General features: G+C 42.7%; 3 protein-coding genes across 3 annotated transcripts; 1 reads left to right on the top strand and 2 right to left on the bottom strand.

Moving 5' to 3' along the window:
* Positions 1 to 966, bottom strand: LOC116489509 (olfactory receptor 1020-like). The gene has a single exon (XM_032187932.1). The coding sequence runs from the start codon at positions 964 to 966 to the stop codon at positions 1 to 3; it is 966 nt and encodes a 321-aa protein (XP_032043823.1).
* A 5,236-nt stretch (positions 967 to 6,202) lies between these two features.
* Positions 6,203 to 7,141, bottom strand: LOC116490161 (olfactory receptor 1019-like). The gene has a single exon (XM_032189125.1). It carries the CDS (start codon positions 7,139 to 7,141, stop codon positions 6,203 to 6,205), a length of 939 nt encoding a protein of 312 aa, XP_032045016.1.
* Positions 7,142 to 12,182: 5,041 nt separating this feature from the next.
* LOC116489508 (olfactory receptor 1020-like) lies at positions 12,183 to 17,774 on the top strand. Its single transcript, XM_032187931.1, has 2 exons — positions 12,183 to 12,192; positions 16,852 to 17,774. The coding sequence occupies exon 2, from the start codon at positions 16,974 to 16,976 to the stop codon at positions 17,772 to 17,774; it is 801 nt and encodes a 266-aa protein (XP_032043822.1). The 5' UTR covers positions 12,183 to 12,192; positions 16,852 to 16,973.
* Positions 17,775 to 18,838: the final 1,064 nt, after the last annotated feature.

Genomic DNA, 18,838 nt, shown 5'->3' with positions numbered 1-18,838 from the left:
TCAGCTGGCCCTGATGAGACCTCTGATGGGCAGCAAGGACAGCAATCTACCTTGTGCTTTCCTAATGGCTTTCTTCATTTCTGCATTTCTCAGGCTGTAGATCAGAGGGTTCAGCATGGGGACTACAACCGCATACAGCACAGAGACCACTTTGTCATGATCCAAGGTGGCTGTGGAGCTGGGGCGCAGGTACATGAAGAGGGAGCTGCCGTAGTACAAAGTGACGGAGATCAAGTGAGAGGCACAGGTGGAGAAAGCTCTGTGCCGCCCGGCTGCGGAGTGGATCTGCAGGACTGCGGACAGGACAAGCCAGTAGGAGACCAGGATGAAGACCGTGGTGCTTAGCACATTGAAGCCCACCACAGCAGAAACCACCATCCCGCTGAGCCAGGCATCAGAGCAGGAGAGGGCTAGCAGTGGGGGGCCATCACAGAAGAAGTGGTTGATCCTCCTGGAATGGCAGAATGGGAGATGGAATATGGAAACCGTGTGGATGGCTGAGCTGAGCACTCCAGCCAGGTAGGCACCCACCAACATCCCGATGCAGAGCTGCCGGGACATGATCACAGGGTACAGCAGCGGGTTGCAAATCGCCACGTAGCGGTCGTAAGCCATGGCAGCCAGCACATAGCACTCAGCAGTGGCACAGGTGGCGAAGGAGAAGAGTTGAGCAGCACATCTCATGAAGGAGATGGCCTTCCTCTTCACCAAAAAGTTCAGCAAGGCCTGAGGGATGATGGTGGAAGAGTAGCAGGCATCCAGGAGAGATAAGTGGCTAAGGAAGAAGTACATGGGTGTGTGCAGGCAAGAATCAATTCTTATTAATGTGATCACCCCCAGATTTCCCACTAGGCTGACCACATAGATGGCAAGGAATAAGACAAAGCATATCACCTGCAGGTCTTCTTGGCTTGTTAAGCCCAGGAGAAAGAACTCAGGTGCAAATGTAGAATTATCTTCAACCATACTGAGTATACAATCAGTGTACCTGCAGTACATCTTACAAATGGCAATGTTTAATAGGCCCAAGTCTGTCAACAATGTTGAATATTAATTCTTGTCTACCAGCCACAAAACTTTAAGTCAATATAAATCTTTGAGCGATTTCTAGAATGGCTCAAGTTCCCAAGGCCAGTCTTCTGTACAGTGATAGATGAATACACATGCTCACCAGCAAAAAGGTGAGTATTTCTGGCCTCCATTTTGCAAAAGATCAGACCAGTGATAGTGGTGGTTTCTTCAGGAACTTCAAACTTCAGCTTTACAGTTTGGGTACCTCTCTGCAGGAGCCCAAGTTTCAAATACAATTGGTAACCATGCTGTAAGGACATCTGCATAAGGGCATGTTGCACAGTCATACACGCTGTAAAAACATCAGCAGCAGAAGAGGCAGATAGAGACAATAAAAAAATGTGAGATATTGCACTAAAATGGAGTCTCACAGTCCTACTACTTAAGCTTATAAACTCCCTCAGAAGAGTCCTAGGAGAAGACGTCCAGTTCCTTGTGGCTTTGCAGTGGTCCACCCTTTGAGCTCCCCGTACAGACTTACTGCAGGCGACAGAAATTTGGAAGTTTTTGGAAGAGTAACTAGTGAATTCTTCTCTAAAAGACAGTGATGAAATGCAGTCATTGGCTAGGTACAAAGACAGACAGCTCCTTAGCCAAGGCACCTCCTGGATGGGACCTCCTGGAGCCACTTCACCTCATCAAATGACGGAGCTGCTGGAGACATTGTGGTGCAGCTCATGGCCTGGGCCCTACTGCTGGCCCACAGTTTGCGCAAAAGCGCCAGGGAAATGGATTTAATTGTTGTACAAATATGTACAGCTTCACATAACCAAAGAAAAGGAGAAAGTAAAAGTAACAGGTCAGCATATAACAAACCATGCATGCAACATCCACCAGCTGGCTATATTGGTTCAGACCTGTCATACATAGATCACACTTACATCAAGTGTGCAGTTTAAGCATCATTTCTGCCTAAATACATCTAACTTAAAGCATACTGTGTGCTTAAATGTGGTCATATCTACCCTGTCTTTTCTGACAAGGACAGGAACACCCCTCCATCCAGCATCAGAGCTGGATGGGTGCTCCACGGCCAACATGAGCACACCTGTGAATTCAGGCAGCAGATCTCCCAGGAAGATTGCATCTGGGTGAAAGCACTGGAAAATGCAACCTTTCCCAACATAACATGTCCTCATATAAGGTGGGACAGTAATAGGAGCCAGGGCTTGTCTTGCTGGGCTTTGTTTTGGACTTGATGCTGAAACCAGAGTTAAAAGATAAATTCAGACTCCCTGCTCACTAGAGAGAAAGCTGCAGCTCCTAAAACGACACTCTGCAATGGATGGAATAAAAAAACATTGATTTTTTTTCCTGGATAACATTAATCATCACTTGACAGCGTTACACCAGAGAGCAGAGAGAGAGTGCATCTTATCTGGAACCTGACAAGCAGATCCACACTTAGAATGATCTTATGACACTTTGCTCAGGGGAGAGGTTCTGCTCCGGAGCCAGACACCTAATATCAGATGTCCTGCAAGCAATGTGTCTGGCCTCACATTATTATTAATGGAGATTTAGAGACACTTTCCCCACTGCCAGAGGGGAAGCAGTGCCTCTGAGACCCCTGCGAGGAACCAGGAGACAGGCTGCAGCTAATGAAAACAGAGCTGCAGGGGCCAGGGCTGGACCTACCCTGGAGGCAGCATCCAGACACAGAGATGGGGACACCGGGAGGAATGACCCAAGCTGCACAATTAAGCAGGGGCACGGGCTTCATCTCAGAACGGGCAGCTGAAGCTCCCTGTCAGGAATCACACCTCTCCGCTTCTTGAAGACATTGACCGGAACGGAGATAAATTAAACTAAAACCCATACCTTCCTGCCTCAGGTCCTACGCTGTTCGTGCTGACAGCCAGTAGTTCAATATTCTGCTAACTAGCTGCCAGCAAAAGCACAAATATTCTTGGTTTTCCTCATGGGAAAAGGACCTGCATTTACGCCACCTGCTCAGACTTGATAAGATCTTGCATTTCTTGGGCAAACCAGTGCAAGACCATTCAGTGAGACACTCTCTGACTCACCGAGCAGCCCATCGTTAGTTTTTCCAACACTTCAACCACAAAGGTATAGACACAAGACCCTGGCTGCAGAGCAATGCCTTGCAGAGCAGTCTGCAATGTGTTGTCCTGCTTAGGTAGCCATTCATCCGCTCTCAGTGTGAATGCTATCCTCAAAACCTTGGTATGGGAACATGCCTAAAATATAGACCTAAAACGTTCCACTGTTGTTTTAGAAGTCCTATAGTCCAAATTATCTAAAAGTACAGAAAAGACTCATTAGTAAGAGATTTCAAATTACACAAGTGTTCCTTGTGCTCATACCTCCAGCACCCCTCTGGTCTCTGATGGCGACTGTCCTTGCTGTCCTCAAGCAGAGGACCGTTGTTGTACTCCCAGCTGTTCTCTGTTCATGCTGGAGAGGTGCACAGCATCAACAGAGCCAGGCAGTCACACAAGCAGCCTAACCCATTTAATTTAGCGTCCAAATGCACTGAGGAGACCTGCTCACCTGGGATTATTTGGGTAGAGATGTATGTGAATTCTGTAAACTACAATAATAATAATAATAAAAAAAATCAAGTTATTCACATACATGAGACCTGTTCTGATCTCTCTTTTTTTTTTTTTTTCCATTTGTTTTTATTATAAAATCTGGAATCGTTTTGTCAGGAATAAAGACAGACTGCATGGATCCTAAGAATGTTCTATACTGCAGGAAATGATGATCCATGCAGAAGAGAACTAGTTAAATATCAGGAATTATTGCTTTAAATAATGCATGGTGTAACCCAAGGTTAAAAATAATACATAGGGCAGGGTGAATTCAGTCTGAATTTTTGAATTTTATCTAACCTGAGGCCTCACTCAAGAATTGCTTTTTTTAAAAAAAAAAATATATATATTATTATTATTGTTGTTGTTGTTGTTGTTGTTATTATTATTTAAAAAAACAAACAAACAAAAAAACCCACTAAAACTAAAAACCTCATTTCAGCAGTAAAGTTTCCCTCTCTCCCTGTTCTGTGATGGGTCACCAGCTGTGGAGGCAACACAAGGGCCCTATTTTACTTACTTGCTGTTTCTCTGTTCTTCTGCTCAAGGCCAAGCCTCTCAGTTACCCAAGGCTTAATAGGACAAAAAAAAAAAAAAAAAAAGTTTTCAGCTAACAGAAGGGGGAGTAGATATTTCCAACAGTGCCCAATAGATGGTGACGACGTACAAGAAATGCTGATCAGTACTTTACTAGCCAATAATTTAGCATTTCCACCCTGCAGCGCTCCCTTTTAATACCTGAACCAGACTGCTATGGTCATTGTGTGTCTCTAGGAGCTGACAGCACAACACTTACAGAAGCAATAAGTCATATACATGCACACAGGAATGGATTTTATTCAGTGGCAGATGAAATGCAGAGTTTGGGAAGGAAAGGCACGTTCAAGTAACAACATTTTTTTTGCGGTGTATTTGTACAAGCCCACCATGTTGCCTTGCCAGCAGCAATGAGGTGTTAAAAATAATTGTTCAAGGTTTCAGGTGCTGACCAAGGTCAAATCACTGTGTGGGTTATGTTTCACTGGTAGATGTGTTTGGGAGAAGATTTTTCCTCAGTTGACGGTAGAACTCACACCAAGTTAAAGAGTCCTCATCCAGTAGGAGCCCCGGTCACCTCCTCAGACAACTCCCTGAGTGCCCTCCAGAGACCTTTGTGGGGACACCCATTACTTTGAACTGAGGAAGTGCTGGAGGAATGTAGAAAAGTTTTTTGGGGTGGGGAAAAAATAGTTGTGGCAAACCCACCCGGGGAATGGTAGCATTTCATAGCATCCACAGCAGTTTCTAGCTAAAATGGTGAAAGGTGGGAGCTGTAATTTGTGGCAGGAGTTGCTTCTTGTGTAAGAAGTACATACTTTGTTATTTTTATTATTTTTTATTATTATCCTCCCCTTTTTTTTTCTCCCCCCCCCCCTTTTTTTAAACTCCTTTCCCCCATTGCCTCATGGTGAAGTGAAAGATTACAGGATGCAGCCGCTACTGAAAATATTTTCTTTGTACCTAACAAGACACTGTGGGCATAAATTAGTAAGCCAATTAGAGCTTTGTTTCAAGCCTTTGAAAGGCAGAAATTGTGAGGGAAGAGAAAAATAAATAAATAAATAAATAAATAAATAAGGAAAAATGCATATGGCTACCCAAAAAAAGTCAAAAGACCAATTTAACTCTGCAAAATTCCAGTAACTTAGCAGCCTTGTTTCAGACAGACCTATTTAAAAAAAAAAATCATATTTCATATTCAGTTGGCTTACTCACCTTATACAGTTATCCCCCCTCACCTCACCCCCAACACTTAAACCTCATAATTTACCCATTCAGATTTTGTTCCCATCTTTCCCAGGAAGAGTTTTTGAAGGAACCACCTCCCCAGCCAGATCCTGGGTCCAATCCTGGGGGGATGTCCTGCCTTCATGAACCGTTCTGGATAACATAAATGTTTTTAATTTCTTACCAAGAAAATGTCAGCCCACGTTAGCCCTAAGGAGCAGAAATGCTGATCCCAAATCAAGGCATGCTGCTAAGCTCTGCAGGATCAGGAAATGTTCTGTGACATTATTTGGCATTTCTTTTTTGGTATAGGCATTTTTCTGATAAACCCAACAACAGCACATCCCACACCCCTTCATTTACCAAGCAGGGGGCTATAGCTTGGTATTATAGCTAATTTCAGCTAGAGATTGACAAGGAAATCAGTAACAAATGTGTATGTGGACACAAAGGAATATAATAAATATGTTGTATAATATGGAATTGCTGCATTTTTATGGATACACACACATGTGAATGCATATAACTTGGCACTCATAGGACTGGAGGCCTCCCACATGTCCTTTCTGATCAAAAGAATCCCATCTCCTGCTCAAATCAGGGCTGACCTTACACTAAATGATTGCACATGGCCTCATTCAGACATGATTGGAACACCTGCATGGACAGAGGCTCCACAGCCTGAATCGAGGCTCCACAGCCTGAATCAAAGCTCCACAGCCAGGTGGCCTGAGTCCTGGTCTATGACACTGTGTGCATTTGTGGATTTCCAACGTCTTCGCCGGCTCCTGTGTCATTAACTCTGCTCAGACCCCAACAGTGATTCTTTCTGCTCTTCTCCTCAGTGCATCCTTCACCACCTGGTTCCTCAGGCTGTAGATGAGTGGGTTCAGCATTGGGATCACCACTGTGTAGAAGACGGAGACCATCTTATCTGTGTTCAGGGAGTAACTAGAGCTGGGGCGCAAGTACATGAAAATTGTCGTCCCATATAACAGGGTCACAGCTGTCAGGTGGGACACACAGGTGGAGAAGGCTTTTTGCCTACCTTCAGCTGAACGGATCCTCAGGATGGCACAGAAGATGAAGATGTATGAGACCAGGATGATGGAGATGGTGCTGAGCTCGATGACACCAGCTAAGGAGAAGAGGATCATCTCGTTGATGTAGGTGTTGGCACAGGACAGAGCCAGGAGGGGAGGAACATCACAGAAGAAGTGATTGATGACATTGGAGCTGCAGAAGGGCAGCCTGATGATGAAGGTCATCTGTATGATGGCATTCAGGATGCCCCCAATGTAGGACCCCACCACCAGCTGCACACACAGCCTCCGAGTCATAACGGAGGAATAGAGCAGTGGGTTACAGATGGCCACGTACCGGTCATATGCCATGACAGCCAGCAGGAAGCACTCAGTGGTCACAAAAACAATGTAAAAGAAGGTTTGGCCTGTGCAGCCAGCAAAGGAAATGGTCCTCCTCTCCGATAGGAAGTTCACCAGAGTCCTGGGGGCAATCACAGAAGAGAAGCAGATGTCCACCACTGAGAGGCTGCCAAGGAAGAAGTACATGGATGTGTGGAGCCGGGGGTCACCTCGGATGATGATGATTATCCCCATGTTGCCCAACAGGGTGATGATGTATATGAGCAAAAACACCACAAAGAGGGCTGCCTTCATCTCTGGTTGGTCAGTCAGGCCCTCAAGAATGAACTCTGCCACCGAGGTGTGATTCTCCTCTGCCATTCAGGGCCTCGTGTCTACCAAGAGAGAGGGCACAAAGACACAGGACAGTGAAAAGGATGCCTTTTTATATTATTTTAAAGCTGAAATTGGATAAGTTGACAATTTACACCATGTGCAACTAGGATACCCAGACCATTCATTTCTAGGGAGCTAGGATACTATGGACCACACATTAGCCATGAGAAGGCAGCCAGCTGGCCTGAGCTTGTCTTCTACAGGCCAAGGGAAGGGGGGGGGCGGGGCTTCTTCTGAAGAAAAGGCATCCCAGCTTTCCTAAATGCCCACACCAGCCTGCAGCAAATCACAGTTGAAGGCATCTCACCTCCCAGACTGTGGGCAGACCTTAGGTCAGGTTCATCTCTAACTCAGGATCCCATTTTGGTACCTGCAGTTTGATGAGATTGATGGATGAAGCATCAGATAGAGATTCGGATGACACAGACTAAGTTACCAGCTCTGCCCTTGCTCTCTAGCAATTAAGCCTTTCTCCTTATTTGTTTCCTTCCTTCCCCCTCCCCAGTTTCAAACAGATCAGAAGGAGCCCTGAACAGGATGGCTGTGTCTTCAGCAGCATCTTCTGGCTACAACTGTAACAGTCTGGAGTAAAATTAAAAATACCATAGCTTTTCTTTCTTGGTTTTGGAAGAGACACTGCAGAAAAGACAAAGTTTTTGGCAGTGCAGGTTGCATGAGCCTGCAAGAAAGAAATGAGAAGTTTAATATTAGTCTCAGAAACCTTGGGGAGAGGAAGCCAGGGAGACCATGAGTGCAATTTGAATCTGAAGCCATTGTCTTGAACTGGAATGAGCATCAAACTTTTCATTAATATAACTTAGAGAATATACAATTAAGTGTTAAACATCAAAATCTACCTTGATTGCCCTGTGACACTGAGAGCAAATGCATTACTCTGGGTGTTAAGGTCCCATGTACAAAGCATTTATGCAGATTTAATATATAATAAGTCAGTCTATCAATAAATGCTTATGGAGTTGAGCAGACCAGAGCCCATTGCATCCCTGCTCATCACTTGCTCTTGCCATGAGGCACCATTAACCAGTACAATACATTGATGACATTCATCATGCCTTGTATTTTCAGAAATGGGCTAGGAGATGAAACCTGATTTGCAGAAATGATTCAAGTGTCAGGAGAGAGAGCTGCAAGTGTTTATGAATATGAACCAGCTGTAACGTACTGACCAAGACCAGGCAGAAATAGGATCTGTGATGCCCTGAAATATAAAGTAACACCTGGTGCCTTCCCCAGTGTGCTTAGGCAGCAGCATCCGACTGAATTGCTACTCATTTCCAGGTGAGAACAGGGAATGGCTCACAGTTCTGGCAGAAGGGAGGAAAACAGCCAAAGGAAAAAAGGAAAAAAAAAGAGCCAGTGTGAGAATTCACTGTTTTAAGAGGCAATCTGTGAAGAAAATCCTTCACAGAGGAATCTTGGCTGTGGCACAGCACAGCATCCTGTTGGTGAGGATGTTCATGAGGACTTCCCTCATCCCATTTTCCATAGGCAAAATGCATCTCCCTCCAGCAGCTCCTGCCTCTCCCCTTGGCCAGAGGGGAGACCACAGAGTTGTGCTGATCCAGGCTCACTCAGCTCCCATTGACTGAATTTAGGCACATAATCAGGCTGCTCACCTTAGAGAAAGGGTGAAATACAGGTTTCAGTCCCTGATAACATGAAGATTTAGAATAGAACAATGAAGATCAAAGTCTTACCCCATCAGGTGAGCATCAGGATCAGAAGACTCATTGCAGAGCCCTTCTCCATCAGCTAAACATGCACACTTTGTCTCAGGCTTGGTGGATGGGTTAATTCCTCCTTGAGAATGTTTTCCTCTCTTCTCACAGGCTCCTTAAAGATACCATAAGCACCATGACTTTTGATCCCTGCACACTTTTGAATTCATATACTGGTGTGCATCCCAAGTGCATCCCAACAGAAATGTTTCACCTTTACCAAAACAGAGGAGAAAACCTTTATCTGGTGTAAATCAGAGCAGCCTCCCCAAAGGTAGTATAGCTGCAGAGGTTTATAACAGAGGACAGTCCCAACAGAGCTCAGCCTGACCATTCAGGGAACGGTCTCCTTGACCTGTGGATGGAGGCCACTTTCCCTTCCACTTTGGATGGAACTACAGACTCAGGAGACATGCATGGTGAATCTCGGGGATTAAAACTTGAAGCCATCTTCACAGTTTCCAGGTAAACAAGAACATTTCTCCTGAGGTTTCAAGAGCCACATGCATATTTCCTTCAGGTGAAGTTCCTCACTTACATCAATGTGTTGCCTTTATACAGGTGTCTGCAAGTCTCTGTGGACAACAGACACCCCTCTTCAGGGAGGGGGTGTTTGTCCTTGTCTTGGCTACAGTTCAGGTTTCTAAGAGAAGCAAGTCTTGGCTGTATACTGCTGGCTCCTTACTGAGAGTCCATGAGTCATAACAGCTTGAACTACTAACAAAGGCTTAACTATGCATGCAGGATGATGCAAAATCCTATGCTAATTCCTGGACTACAGCAACATTGTTGTCACAAATATCAAGAACCTGTGACAACAATTCGTAACCTCAAGAGACAGAACAGCTAGAGATCCCAACGAGTACGAGTTACTCTTCACAATCCCCTCTGAAAACCCAGGGCAAGACAGGAAGGTAGATCCAAAGGGCAATTTACTCCAAGCATCTCAAACACCTCTTGTAAGCAGCTTATGCTGCAGTAATCGGTGTTGGCTGAATGCCTGTGCAGATGGCTAGGATCACGGAGATGATGGCTGGCCCAAGCCTCCAGACAATGAATGAGCCTGAACCACTTCCAGACTACTGACAATTAAGAACGGGGAGGGCTGTATTAGACCCACCTGTCAGAACATGACTGGGGATGGCAGTCCTCTAAACCTTTTTTCTATGTTTCAGATATTCCCAGGAGCATCACAGTGGCCTGTTTTTTCCTCCCTTTTAACAGAGATCAGGGTCATTCTATTGCTCCAACTCTACTAAAAGACCAGAACAATCTCTGTATATTTTGGAAAGAGATGGTATTAGTACAGTACTTTCTGCAAACAAATTTTGATTAGCAGATTATGGATAGCACATTCACAGCAATTTCAGTGTAACTCACCTCAGCTCAACATACTCAAGTATCATCCTCTCTCAGTGCCTGAAATACCTTAATGAGATTGTAATTCATAACATGAAGTCCACTGTAGATATTTTTCCTTTTCAGTAATGGGACCTGAGATCGGGACCCGAGATTTTGGCAGAAATGGAAAGGCGAAATTCCAATTAAAATATATATATATATCACACATTAAAATAGTATATAAAGTGAAAGGCAGCAATATTGGCTTATCAAAGTGATATGACCCATGGGCTGGATGGGTTACTGCAACTCTGATTCAAGCATCTTGAAAAGAAATGTCAGAGAGATGTTATATTTTCTGTAGGGAGAAAGCTATGCCTTTATGCATGTTTAATTTGTTTAATTTAACAAGGATCTTGCTCTTTCATTCCTGCTATGGAGAAAGATTAAGGTCAGATGCAATATTTATCTACTAAACTCAAATTTGGCCAATTAAATCTCATGTGAAGGTAACAGATAACTGTTTGGAAAAAAAAAATAACTAAGAAAAAAAAAAGTATTAATTTCATTACAACTAGTGCACCATGGCTTTATTGTATATCCTCAGTTTGAATATATATATACTGAAAAATTCCATTAAATAGCACATTTAGAAACTGTCACTGTCCAATATTTAATGTTCTGTATTAAATTCATTTGAGGTATTTACTTGCTATAGAAAACATTATGAAGATTAAAGTGCAGCAGAGTAATTTTTAAAATACATCCTTGAATGGGTCATTATGGAAGATTCCCAGGGAAATTCCAATTTCTGTTTCCAGCAGCTTTAACGAAACATTCCATATTCAAAGTTCCTTTGCCTGCTCCCATCTGGAGTAAGGATTGCCTGGTAATAAACTGAAACCATTACACTGAAGTTGGTGGCTTAGTCCGAAGGAAAGGGCCATAAAGAAAGGGCCCATAGCACTCACTTCTTGGCAGAAGCAGAGATAACCCAGGCATCCTCCCAGTACACCAGCCCCATGACAAGTCTGTCAGGGAACACTTGCTCTGACTTAACCAGCTGATTTCAGCAGCTGAGAAAAAGTTTGTTCCAGGATTGAGGTTTACTTGAAATTGTTACGTTCCGTGTCATGGCTGGAATAGGTACAGGACTTGACAAGGATTTAATCCACCATGCTAATAAACAATACCCATACACAAAGAGCAGCTCTACCATGATGACCTTAGTCTACCAGGTCAAAGATGACTGAGAAGTAAAGTAAACTGTCTGAGTTTCCAGCAGAAAACTCAGAAATGTTTTGTTTTTAGAAGGCTGAGCCTTGTCACTGTATTTCCCTTCAAAATATAGGTGACTTGGGGTTGCCTAATGAATGGCAGATCCATGAGGATACCTAGGACATGCTAGCCTCCAAACATTCAGTAGCAATCTGAACATTTTAGCACATTCTCCTCACAAATCTGCCCCTGGCAGTTCTTCAAGGATGCATTGTATCTCTGCTGTTAAAAAATAAACTATCTAGAGGCACAGGTACAAGTTAATCCCACATTGGTAGGGCCAGACACAATACAAGATGCCCAATGATATACAGAAAATTGTCACAGCTTCCTTCTGACAACCCCAAAGCCCAGACCAGACCACTTGGTAAGACTCCAATTACAAATGCAACATAAAAAATACACCTGTACAAGGCAGCTTCTGAGAAACTCAGCAGCATTTTGGGTGTCACAGCTGAAGAGAAACAGAGATCCAGTACAAAGGGGGTTGCAGTTGGGAATCGAGCCAGATTTAAGTGCCAATGCCAAGGTTATCCACCACCTTGACAACAGATAAGCAGGAAAACCCCAAAGAGGGTAGCTTGGAGGCCAGGGTAATTCATGAAACCCTTGAACATAAATTCTGTGACTAGTCTGGTTTCCCAAAGCCATCGGTGTGGAAAAACACACTGCAAGATGGCAGCTTCCATGAGATCAGTCATCCTAAGCACATTGACTTCATCCCTTGCTTAATTATGTGTGGTTTTAATCCCATGCTCTGTAGATAATGAAGCTCTCTAACAAAACACTGCTGGACACCCTGGCAGGCTGCTCTGTCGGTCCACAAGCACCTAGCGATGCAGGCACCCACGTCTCCTGGCCTCAAGCACTTTCAACCATGCTTTAAATATAACTTCTGCCACACACTGGTTCCAAAGAAAAAAAGTGATAAAACAAGCTTTTCCTCTGACATCACCCTAGTCTTCTCCATGCACATTGTTTCTGTCTGTCTGCAGTTTTCACCACATTAAGGGAAGAGAAGCCCATATTCATTAACATTTGGTCTGATAACATTCCAGTGGGAGAGGTATCAGCAACCACTCTGCTTTCCCTGTTGACAATGTCCCAAAGACATATTATCCCAGGTAGCTCAGAATTGGAATTTGCTGCTTATGACATTTTATTCTAAATGCTAAAAAACAAAACCATTAGTTTTGTTTGTTTGGTTGGCTGGTTTGGTTTGGTTTAGTTTAGTTTATTAGTTGTTGTTGTTGTTTTTAGGTGACTACTAACAAAGTTAGTTACTACTTTGGGAAATTAACTACATTCTACATTTTAGTGACTGCTCACATCTCGTGAGAACAGCTACATGAACAGAAGGAGGTAAATATTTTCTGCAAGACTGTATCTTGCAGCTTAGCTGGTGACTTGCTAAAAAATGTGCTTTCCTTTATTTATATCAGAAGCTAACATTTTAAGCAAACAGTAACTTCTTAAATACTTTCAAACAACTAGTTAATATGCTAAATTAAGGGTAGAGAGTAAAGCATTGTTTCTTTCATTCAGAAAAGAATTGTGACATAGCTATGTGTTTCTTAGGTGTGGAAGTTTGAGGGAAATTTAAAAATAGTTCCTATTTCTCAATGAGAAAACCAGAGTCAGCCCTCATACCAGGCTAGAGTATACTTCAATAGCCAATTTCTTTATTTCCTAATCCAGTCTTCCACTTGACCATGAAGACTTTTGCTGCCCTGTATTCCTGCTCTCCACTAATTTCACCAATATCCCCCAAACAGTACCTTAGATTCCACATCTTCTGTTTTTTTATAAAATAATCAGACTTCGTCAGTCTTAACTACTTCTGTGTCCACCTCTGTTATTAGTTACTCTGAGGTCTTTCAAAAGATATTGCCAGAATCTACACCTTTTTACTTCTGAGGAAAATTAGAACAGCAATGATACAGAAAATATGACAATATCCTATTAAATTCATCTGAAAGTGTGTGTGTGTCCATTTCAAACAGGATGAAATAATAAGAATGTTCCAAAAAAGAATTGTCTCTGGGTAGAGAGACACATACTAAAGATTACTTCTGAACAAGTGTGTTTGTCCCAGTGTACATCATAACAGTTGGCAAGGATTTTTTCAAAGAGAAATGGCATTTCTTGCTCTTGTCAATTACTGCTACATTTCTTTGACATTGCCTGTAACCTGATCTTTCTTACCTGCCTGAACAACTACTTCACACAATCATTGACTTTAAAATATTATTTTTTTCCACCTTCTAGCTTGCTTTATAAATCAGAGATTCAGAGAAGCAAATTTATTCCTAGTCTTTTTCTCTCTTAATTTTACTTGATGTTAGACGTCCACACATGAATGTTCCTCCCAGAGGCTATTGTCTTCACTGTTTATTGCTTTCAGGCTTAGATGGCTGGTATAAGCTGCCAACAGCCTCATTGGGCGCATCACCCCAGGCCAATCTCTTTTACTTTTTCTATACTTCAGATATAATTGCAAGCTTCCCTTGGTGATTCTGAGAAACATAGAGGTGTGGAACTATTACTTCCTTAACCTTTGAGATGGGCTGTCATCTGGGAGCAAGGATACACTGAGATCAAGAACCGCTGTAATATCATCAAGAAACAGCAACTTCTTAGCACCTTGTAATTATGGAAACACACAAGTTGGAAAGATTGACCAAAGTTCTCAAACTACACCCAGGAGCAACAGGGAATGATTGGAAATATATGTTTGTGTGCAGTATACGTGATAGATCATTACGGATACCTACCAGATCTGAACATCTACAGTGCAAATGAACCTAACACAGAGACTACGATGATCAACATCTTCATTGATTTGGAGAAGTATGATTTCTACTTTCCTCTTTACACATTTCTGCCTGTGTTAACACTTAAGGTTATGTATTAACACTGCATAATTTTGAACTTAACTAGGCATGACTGGCTGTCATGATATTTAGAGTATTTACAATGCAATTTCACACTGGAAAATGATTGCCATATTAAGGCTTTGGAAAAATGCATGTGATAGTCAGAAAGAAAATTAAGCTTTGAAAGTCATAGGGATCTCTGAACCAAATTTTAAGACAAGACGTTGCCAACTTATTGAAGAAAATAGCAAACCCACTCTTGCTGGCACAGTGGACCATCCAGGGTCAATGGAGGGAATTCAGCAGCTCCAGAGAAGGGAGTCAGTAGTGCTTTATTCATCCCTGGGAGCACAGTAACAGCCTGTGGAAAATCTGAAATTAATATATTTCCATTTTGTAGAGGCAAGGTCAGACTGAAACCCTTGCATGGACTGCTGGCATCTCAGAAGCACAGTCAACAGGTCATCACTGCAACTGTGTCAGAATCACAGAATCACAGAATGGCCAAGGTTGGAAGGGATCTCTGGAGATCATCTAGTCCACCCTTCTCTGTCAAGCAGGATCACCTAGAGCACATTGCACAGGATGGCACCCAGATGGGTTTTGAATATCTCCAGAGAAGGAGACTCCACAGCCTCTCTGGGCAACCTGTCCCAGAGCGCTGCCACCATCCCAGTAAAGAAGTGTCCCCTCATATTGAGCCAGAACCTCCTGTGCTTCAGTTTGTGCCTGTTGCCTCTCTTTCTGTTGCTGGGCACAGCTGAAAAGAGACTGGCTCCATCCTCTTGACACCCTCCCCTCAGATATTTATATACATTAATGCGGTCTCTCCTCAATCTTCTCTTTTCCAAGCTAAGCAGGCCCAGCTCTTTCACCCTGTCCTCATATGACAGGTGCTCCAGTCCTCCTTTTTTTTTTTTTTTTTTTTCTTCCCTGGTAAATCGTGCCGTGAGGAACCCTGGGGGCTTAATCCCATGGTAGTACAAGGGGCTGTATTTACTGCTCCCTCACCCAGGAGCTCAGCTGCTGGAGTCTGAGAAGGAGCGCCTCTTGCTTCACATCAGGCAAGTTACGACCACAGCTTCTCTGCCGGTTAATGGAGGTTTTGCCAACCCATGATATTCTCTGCTGCATTTGAGATAAATCCTTCTCTTTGTCCACCTGGTAGCTGCGAAAGCACAGGAGGAGCTGTAGCACTGTGACAAAGCAGAGCTCTGCCTGTGTTTAGGCATTTGTCTTGCTTATGTTCTTTTCCGCCTTTTTTTGGGCTCTTTCAGAAGTCAGCTGTACCAAAGTAGGTTGTCTTTACAGAAAGTGGGAAGAGTGGTTTATAAAAGTTGTTTTTATTTTACTTAGGCAATTAAAGTAAGATGAATCAATTTATGCAGGTGTTAAACAAGGTGGAGTCTTATTTTGTTATAAAGAAATGTGACATTTCCAATTGTCAGCAGAATAGGAATATAGTCGCTTACAAATCAGCTTTTGGAATCGGTATGTTTTAAAATTTACTCAGTTTTTGAAGTAAGTATCTTAACCTCATGCTCTTTTTTTTTTTTTTTTTTAAGGATGCTTTGATGTGCTGGACCCCAAAATGACATAAATCATGAATTTACCAATGTGACTTTTATTCACTGTAAATTATGTATAATAATTTGATAAATGTAATTTTAAGACCACAATAATAATTAAAAGCTAAAGGAAAATGTCTGAACATCATTACGTTATGTAATCTGTGATTTCACTGGTACCGTGACTTTTTCTTGCTCTAGGTTTATGTGTAAGTCTACAAGGCTGCTCTGAGGTGTCTTTTGAAATGAAATCACAACCACCAAAACAGAATCAATTGGAAGCTCTAAAAATGCATGACGACATAAGGCTTGCTCTTCAAAGCTGAATTGTATTTTCCATTTTGAGTTTTGCTGACTTACAAATTTCCTGGAATCTCTTGTAAAAACTACTATGCCTTCTGCAGACTTTTTTTTCCATCATGGGAGAGTTCCCTTCCAACTCATCTATAAACACAAGCTGTGGGAACTCAAAATTTCTGTCAAACTGAAGTTGAATAAATATCTGATTGTTGTCTTAAATACAAAAATACAAGTGTTAGAAACAAACAGACAAACAAAACATAATTTTAAGTATCCACACATAGGTTAAAAAACAAAATAAACTCATCATCTGTCTCACTCCAACTCACTCCATATTAATTTTTAATCACTTCAAAACAAACAAACAAACAAACAAACAAAAAACATACACAATCTGGATTTGGACAATGCAGCAGAATATACAAAGATGTAGTAGGTAAACTGATGACTGATTACAGTAAAATATTACCCAGCACTGAAACACTGTACTTTTATTGTTTTTTGTTTGTTTGTTTGTTTGTTTGTTTGTTGTTTTTTATCATTTTGACATTTCTCTTCCTTTTGCCTCAGCAGGTAACACCTGGTCATGGTAGGAAATCACACGCTGACTAAATTTGTCCTCTTGGGAATTACAGACAGCCAGTTTGCTCAGCTGCCTCTCTTTGGGTTGTTTCTGCTGATTTACATTTTCACTTTGGTGGGGAACATTGGGATTATGGTCTTGGTTTGGGCTGTTCCCAGCCTTCACACTCCCATGTACTTCTTCCTCACCCATTTTTCATTTACTGACATCTGCTATTCCACAGTCATCTCCCCCAAAATGTTAGTAGACCTGTTATCAGAGAACAAAACAATTTCTTTCGCTGGCTGTGTGATGCAGTTCCATGGCTTTGCATTCTTTGCAACTGCTGAGTGTCACCTCCTTGCTGTCATGGCCTACGACCGCTACGTTGCCATCCGCAACCCGTTGCTCCACATGGTGGTCATCTCCAGGTGCATTTGCCAGCAGTTGGTGGCAGCTTCCTACGTTGTTGCCTTTCTCAGCGCCATTGTGTACACAGTATGCACGTTTGGGGGCTCCTTTTGTGGACCCAACCAGATTGACCACTTCTTCTGTGATGCCAGCCCCGTGCTAAAGCTCGTGTGCTCTGACACCCACAGCAGTGAGATAGTCTTCTTCATCACTGTTGCCATAAATGCGGTGGGCACAGGCATGGTCATCTTGCTCTCCTACATCTGTATCCTCCACACTGTCCTGAGGATGAACTCAGCAGGAAGCAGGTCCAGAGCCTTCAACACATGTGCCTCCCATTTGATGGCCATTTCCCTGTTTTATGGGACGATTTTCTTCATGTACCTCCAACCCGCATCCAGCCATGGCAGCCTAGACAAGGTAGTCTCTGTGTTCTACACCTTGGTTACGCCCATGCTCAACCCACTCATCTACAGCCTGAGGAACAAGGAGGTGAAGGACGCTCTTGTCAAGAGCAGGAGAAAGGTGTTAAGCCACTGGTAATATTAAGAAGGTAAACCAGTTGTGAAATGAATAGTTTATCTCATGTTTGAAAGCCCATGTTGCATTAAAGAAATGTATTTTTCCCTAGGCCTCACAACTTTATGTAGGTTCTTCCATAGTTTCTGCACAAAAGTGAATTGCAGGGTTTAGCCCTGAGAAATAGACCTCATAATCACATCTTCCTTTGAAGGAAACCAGGAGGAGGGGGAGCCTCAAGCTTTATTTCACTTTGCAGTCACCAACCTATAGGAAGAAATCACTCAGAATCTCACAGGAAATATGAACCATAGTTCTATTGATTTATATTTTTTTATAATGATAAATACATATTTTTCTTGTGAAATTATTGATCTTATCCCTAAACTCCAATAAAACCCCTCACTGTTACCTGTGAATTATTTATTAAAGCTGAGCTGGAGGAGTGGAGTGGGCAGTTTGGAAACGTAAGTGTATTTAGAGTTTGCTTTCTGAAAATGTAAGGTAAAATATTTAAAATGAAAGCGTGCATTTCTTTCTGACTTAACAAGTAAGAAATCCAGTGGAAATCAGGATCTCAAGCTATAACTTGGAATATAGAAGGGAATGCCTCCACAGGCTGACACACTTCAACATGCATTTTCACTTAAACGGATGAAATATAGACAATATGACTAGAAATGGCAATGAACTGTTCTGGGAGGGCCAGCATCAAGGATGAGTTCTGCACAGCGACAGCACCAAGGGGGAGCTGTCATTCACCATCAGTGCATCCATCAGTACCTCCAAGTACTCACCATCAGTACATCCAAGTGCCACAGCAGGTCGCTAACCATTTCTTCGTGGATAGTGAGGGCCACATCCTGCTATCCATCCCCTTCCGCCAGCTCAGGGTACTGGGTATCCAGAGAACAACCGGTATTGCCGCTAAAGACTGAGGCAAAGAAGGCATTAAGCACCTCCGCCTTTTCCTCATCTTTTGTAACAAGGTTTCTCCCCGCATCCAGTAAAGGATGGAGATTCTCTTTAGTCCTCCATTTTGCATTGATATATTTGTAAAAAGATTTTTTGTTGTCTTTAGCGGCAGT

The sequence above is a fragment of the Aythya fuligula genome, chromosome 5 (assembly GCF_009819795.1).
Source record: "Aythya fuligula isolate bAytFul2 chromosome 5, bAytFul2.pri, whole genome shotgun sequence".
Taxonomy (NCBI): Eukaryota; Metazoa; Chordata; class Aves; order Anseriformes; family Anatidae; genus Aythya; species Aythya fuligula.
The sequence above is the reverse complement of the archived record's forward strand: the minus strand, read 5'-3'. Positions and strand labels throughout refer to the sequence as shown.